This window comes from Benincasa hispida, unplaced genomic scaffold, assembly GCF_027475165.1.
Source record: "Benincasa hispida cultivar pf3 unplaced genomic scaffold, pf3_genome.v1.1 HicScf1848, whole genome shotgun sequence".
NCBI lineage: Eukaryota > Viridiplantae > Streptophyta > Magnoliopsida > Cucurbitales > Cucurbitaceae > Benincasa > Benincasa hispida.
In genome coordinates, this window is record NW_028326240.1 from 773360 (window position 1) to 780344 (window position 6985).

The 6985-nt window shown below is 36.4% G+C and overlaps 1 protein-coding gene across 1 annotated transcript; it reads left to right on the forward strand.

Moving 5' to 3' along the window:
- Positions 1 to 26: 26 nt before the first annotated feature.
- On the forward strand, positions 27 to 4339 carry LOC150030513 (FT-interacting protein 7-like). Its single transcript, XM_090309641.1, has one exon. It carries the CDS (start codon positions 875 to 877, stop codon positions 4037 to 4039), a length of 3165 nt encoding a protein of 1054 aa, XP_090165767.1. The 5' UTR covers positions 27 to 874; the 3' UTR covers positions 4040 to 4339.
- Positions 4340 to 6985: the final 2646 nt, after the last annotated feature.

Genomic DNA, 6985 nt, shown 5'->3' on the forward strand with positions numbered 1-6985 from the left:
ACAGATCGTGTGGTTTTCTTTCTGGGTCTTTGGAAAAATTTATGGGAAATGAACTGGTTTAGTTTTATGTGTAGATTATGATCGTTTTTGTGAAATTTGTTGTTCCTCTCCTGAGTTTCTCTTTGAACAGGCTGTGAGACTGCTTATTTTTTATGGGGTTTGTTCTTGTAGAGATATTTTAGGTGGGGAATGGGATGATTGGGATGTTGATTTTGGGTTGGAGATAGGGAGGGATATTGCACGCTAAGTGTTTGTGAAAATTCATGGAGATTTTAGATTATGCTTGGTTTGTGAAAGAATTGTATAGGCTCTGTTTGGGAGGGGTTTTAGTAATCTGGTGTGATGGGGAGATTATTTTCTTGATTTGTTTAGTTGGGGGAGAATTTTGATGGAGGGTTGAAGTAACCTGTTGTTGTGTAGAATTTTTCATCTCTCTTTTTGAAGATTCTGTATATCCTTCACCTGTTTCTGGGTCTTGCTTAAATATGTCTTTAGTATTTGGGTGTTTGTTTCACTTTGGAATCTAATTTTGATGTCTTTATTATTTTGTTTTTGCTTTTTCTTGCTACTTTTTGCCTTTATTTTCATTTTGGTTCAAAGTGCGTTTGCTTTCTTTCACTGACTGTTTTCCCAATTTTCTTAGTTTTGGAAGTTCAATGAATAAGGGGGAAAAAGGATCACTGATAACGGGAAAGATCAAGTCATGCTAATTTTATTAGACTGCTAAAAATTAAGCATCGCTTATCATCTCCTATGTTTTGGATTCTGTGGATTTTTTTTTTTGTTCTACAGATCATATAGTTCTCTTAGTTTATTGGAAACCTGAAAAATTATATTTAGAAAGAAAAAGAAAACTACATTTGATATTCTAATAATGCAAAGTTTCTTTCATTTCCTGGTGGTACAGATATCCTTGCCATTTCTTGAAACAGCCGTGTGGAAGTTCATCAGTGCTTGGGTAGTTTGGAAAAGTTTAATGGGTAACTTCAAGCTAGGAGTCGATGTAGTGGGTGCTCATGATCTCATGCCAAAAGATGGACAGGGCTCAGCCAATGCTTTTGTAGAGCTTCACTTCGACCGTCAAAGAGTCCGTACCACAACGAAGGAAAAGGATCTCAATCCTGTTTGGAATGAAAGCTTCTACTTTAACATATCGGATCCACAAAATCTGGCTAACCTTACACTAGAGGCCTTTGTCTTTACCTATAACAAAGCAAGCATCAGCCCGAAGCCCTCCTTTCTTGGAAAAGTTCGTCTTACTGGGACCTCATTTGTCCCGCACTCTGATGCTGCTGTTTTTCACTATCCTCTGGAAAAGCGAGGCATTTTCTCACGAATAAAAGGAGAACTTGGCCTTAAGGTCTATGTAACTGATGATCCGTCTCTAAAGCTTTCAAATTTGCTTCCTGCAGCAGAGTCTCCTGTGGAAAAGGATCCTCTTCCGGTTCCAATCACATCCGAAAACCAATCAACATTACGAAAAGTTCCAAAGCTTGTAGCAAGTTTATTTTCTACCGATAAAACTGAGTCAAGACAGACATTCCATCACCTTCCCAATGCAAAGCAGTCTCAACAGGATACTCCACAAGCTAGTGTACCAGTTGTGACCTATGGAGGATATGGTATGAATTCTAATCCAATGGTTGTAAATACTGTTCAGGCATACCCAGGGTCATCATTTCAATATAATGATTATTCAATAAGAGAGACAAATCCCTACCTTGGCGGTGGGATGGTTGTTGGGGGTCGTCTTGCACTTCAAGACAAACTTACGAACACCTATGACCTTGTAGAAAAGATGCATTATCTTTTTGTTCGAGTTGTGAAAGCCCGTGATCTTCCTACCAAGGATTTGACTGGAGGCTTGGATCCTTATGTTGAAGTGAAACTAGGGAACTTTAGGGGAACTACAAAGCATTATGAGAAAAATTCAAGTCCTGAATGGAATGAGGTATTCGCTTTTACAAGGACGGATTTGCAATCAACTGTCCTGGAAGTTACTCTTAAAGACAAAGATACCATAAAAGATGATTATGTTGGACGTTTGTACTTTGATCTTCATGAAGTTCCTACTCGAGTTCCACCTGATAGTCCATTGGCTCCAGAATGGTACCGCCTCGAAGACAAGAGTAGATCAAAGAAAAAGGGAGAACTAATGCTTGCTGTATGGTATGGCACACAAGCTGACGAGGCTTTTCCATATGCTTGGCATTCTGATGCTATCTCTCCTACTGATGGTACTTCGGTCATCCCAGCATATATTCGCTCGAAAGTTTATCATTCACCTAGATTGTGGTATGTTCGTGTCAATGTTGTTGAAGCTCAAGACTTGGTTGTACAAGAGAAGTCTCGTTTCCCAGATGCCTATGTGAATGTACAAATTGGCAACCAAATTCTAAGGACAAAAGCGGTGAAGACTCAAACAATGAATGCCTTGTGGAATGAAGATTTGATGTTTGTTGCTGCTGAACCCTTTGATGATCATTTGATCCTTTCTGTTGAAGACCATGTTGGTCCCAACAAGGAAGAAACTCTAGGGAGGGCTGTTATTCCACTGAATTCTGTTGAAAAGCGTGCTGATAGTCGACCTATCCGCAGTCGATGGTACAGCCTTATGAAATCTATGTCAGATGCCGTGGAAGCAGGGGAGGGAAATAAAGACAAGGATAAGGATAAGGATAAGGATAAGTTCCATAGTAGACTCCATCTTCGTATTTGTCTCGAGGGTGGATATCATGTGCTCGATGAGTCGACTCACTATAGTAGTGACCTCAGACCCTCATTGAAACAACTTTGGAAACCACCAATAGGTATATTGGAGCTTGGCATCCTGGGTGCTGATAAACTTCACCCAATGAAAAATAGGAATGGAAAGGGTACAACTGATACATTTTGTGTGGCAAAGTATGGTCAGAAATGGGTTCGAACTCGAACAATAATTGACAACTTAAGTCCCAAGTACAATGAGCAGTACCACTGGGAGGTTTTTGATCCTTCTACAGTCTTAACTGTGGGCCTTTTTGACAATGGCCATATTGGTGAATCCAGCAATAATAGGGACACAAAAATTGGAAAGATTCGAATTCGTATTTCAACTCTTGAAACCAATCGCATATATACACATGTATATCCATTGCTTGTCCTTCAACCTTCTGGTGTCAAGAAGATGGGTGAACTGCACCTCGCTCTAAGATTTTTGTGCCCATCGGTTGTGAATTTGATGTCTATGTATTCAAGGCCCCTATTGCCAAAAATGCATTACATAAGGCCGTTATCTGTGTCTCAACAGGAATCACTACGGTATCAAGCAGTCAATATTGTAGCAGCTCGATTTAGCAGAGCAGAGCCTTCTCTTAGGAAGGAGGTTGTTGAGTACATGTCTGATGTCGACTCTCATCTTTGGAGCATGAGACGAAGCAAAGCTAACTTCTTCAGGATTGTATCGGTTTTTTCGGGATTACTTGCAATTGGAAAATGGTTTGGAGAAGTGTGCATGTGGAAGAACCCCGTTACTACAGGGCTGGTTCATCTTCTATTTTTAATGCTAGTTTGTTTCCCTGAGTTGATCATGCCCACAATATTCCTCTACATGTGTGTTATAGGAATTTGGAACTGGCGATATCGTCCTCGGAACCCTCCACATATGGATACACAACTCTCTTATGCAGAGGCAGTGAACCCTGATGAGCTTGATGAAGAATTCGACTCATTTCCAACGACTCGAAGCCCGGACATTGTTCGAATGAGGTATGATCGGATGAGAAGTGTGGCAGGAAGAATCCAAACTGTGGTTGGGGATGTGGCGACGCAAGGAGAACGAATTCAAGCGCTCTTAAACTGGCGAGATCCTCGTGCAACAACGATATACATAATCTTTTGCTTCATTGCAGCTCTTGTGTTGTATGTAACACCTTTCCAGATGTTGTTCCTTCTAACTGGTTTTTACGTAATGAGGCATCCTAGGTTCAGAAATCGAATGCCATCGGTGCCTATGAACTTCTTCCGCAGGCTGCCCGCTAGGACAGATAGTATGTTGTAATTTGAACTACAATGGTGATGGGTTCTCTCAAGCTTGGCTTCTCTATCAAGATGCAAAGATTTTTTAGAAATGGTTGGTCAATGGTCATGGTGAAAGTTGTAGATCCGTTTGTAATCTTCTTCATTTGGCTGGCATATGTTGGTGAAGGAAGTAGAAGTACTGTCAATGTAATGCTACGTTTTGTATGGAGTATTGTTGATAAATACTGTCTTATGAAACCATTTCCTCTGCATTCTCTGTTATGTGGTATCCTGAAACTTTATTTATATATTTATTTGAAAAGAAAAAACTTTATATTTATATACTTTTCGTACTTATATATATAAGAACAGGTTATTAATTAAAAAAGAAGCAAAAGAAAAAAGGAATGGAGACTGGAGAGAATAAATTAAGAAGTTTTCACTTAAAAAAAAAAAGTCATTTAATATAATAGGTTTCTTATGAATTTGCCCTGGTTGTGCAATTATTTTTTCTTTCAAAGTGCAAGAGTGGAGGGCTCATTTTCACAAATAATATTGTTTAAATTAAAAGTAACCACGTTCCTAAATTATTTTTGTGGTAAAAAATTATGATCATTCCTATTCAAATCACATTATTAACATATTAAACAAAATTTCAATATAAACAAGATTTGACTCTCTAGGTTCTTCCACTCCACGTACTCTCAAAAAAGGAATTATATGTTAAAGCAAAATAATAATGAAGACCAAAAGCATCCGACGTTTTAAAAATTTTGAAAGCTCATTCACCATATCAAATAGTTTTTGTTTTGTCAGTTAAATTACATGATTATGATGTGGATTAATTTGTTTATACGTTTACCCTTAAGTTTTCAATGATATTCATTTTTTACGTTTGATGTGAATTTTAAGTTTATTAATTTAAAATAATTATGATGTTGATTTTTTTTAATTAATTTTAATTTTAACTAAAAATTAGTAAAAGTAATTTAATTATTGAAAAGTAACACAAATGATCAAAAGAAAATGGAAAACTTACGGTTACAGCCATTAAAACGTGATTTTGCTTTTAAATCACAATTTCAACCCCGTCCATTGTTTTTTGCACTTTCTATTAATTTCATACCAAATTTCTCTCTTCCTCTGAGTTTCTCTAGATATTTTAGGCCACATTTACCCCAGTTAAAAAACAATCCATCAATGGTAATGTAAAAAGTAGATCCCATTTGATTACTTTTGTTGTTGTTTACCTACTTTCCGTAGTCATAATGAGAAGTGGGGCCACCTTGAAACTTGTAATCAAATTGTGTAATTTGATAGAAAAATAAAATGTGTTAAATCTGATTGCGATTGAAAATTACTTGGGACCTGAGGGTGTTCGTGGGTTGAGTTCGGTTGGGTTGAAGGACTTTTTAGATCCAACCTAATTGTTTGGATTATAAATTTCTTCAACCTAAATAGCCCTTATTAAAAAATGAACCCAACCCAACCCAACCATGAAACATTTGGGTTGGGTTGGTTCGGGTTGATCGGGTCATTTATTTAAATTTTTATTCTAGAAAGAAGTAAAATGTTAATACGTAAAAATTTAATTTAGTTATTTTCATATATTGAACTAAGATTAATATCTCAATTTCAATATATATAATAAAAATTTTCATTACAAAGTGCTAAAAAACTATTTTCAGTAGTTTTTGAGAATAAATTATCCGAAAAATAATGAAATTAAATAAACTAAATAAATATATGCATATATAATTGTCTTATATGTAAAGAATATATAAATTTTAAAGTTATAATAAGTTCGGGTTGGTTCGAATTATGTTAGGTAAACCCATGAACCAACCTAACCCATAAATTTTTTTATAGCTTGTAGAAATACAAGTTATTTTACTTTTTTATTTAGAAAAATTAGGAAAATTCAGAGAAAAATGCATTAACTTGAGAAGAAATCCATGCAAATAATCATACTCTAAGATCATGTGTTTACAAAACTAATAATCTACAAAACTTATAAAATTTACCACTTTTGGACGTAGGATTTGGATGAAATAAAGAGAAAATCAGTTAAAGAAACAAGCTGCAGCCTTGAACACATAGAATAAATCAACTCGGCGCCCAACTTTGCAATACATAGCACCACATGATGAGATGAAACACGAAGATAAAAAATCACAAACGTGTGAGCGGTGAAAGTCAAATCAACATAGCAAGTTGGTAGCTGATTTGAGACATTCGTGGCAAACCATGCGAAGCAGTCTGTGTAGGACATGGAATTAAATGCACGGTGTCAGTGAAATCATTAGAGAGAGGCGAAGAACTTCTTTCTGGCGCCTATAAATGGCCCATTGAAGAATTGTTTAAGAACCAGGTTTCCAACCAGAGATTGGCTGAAACTCTGCTCACCCTCCACCATAAAAAATCTGCCATTACTACCACTTCTTCAAGCTTTTCTCTGAAGAATTTTTAGTGACAATTTAGAATTCTCCTCTAAAAAGTAAGAAAAATCTATTGTCACCATAGCAATCACTTGAAAAGCAACCATACTAAGGCCAAAGAGAGCAAGAAATTACAACCGATGACTTGACACATTTCTTTCTTTACATTTTATTTTTTTGTTCATCTATTTCATTGTGTTTTAAGTTAGGGGTGTTTTCAAATGTAATAAAAAAGTCTAAAATATTTACATGAATAGCAAAATTTAAATCCAGTCCAAAATGAATTAAATAAATGGAAGAAAAGACCAGCTCACGATAGTGAAATACCAAAAATATCCCTAGCCCACACAAAACGAAGCGGATAATCCACAACCCGACCGATTAATTACAATTAATAGGATTATCCATCAACTGACCCAATATCCACGCTCACGCCCGCTTCTTCTTCTTCCCACATCTTCTTCCAACGACTTTTTCTTTGTCAAATAGTGCATGATAACCATCTAGCATGATCTATCCTGCCGCTTCTTCTTCTTCTGTCGCTTCTC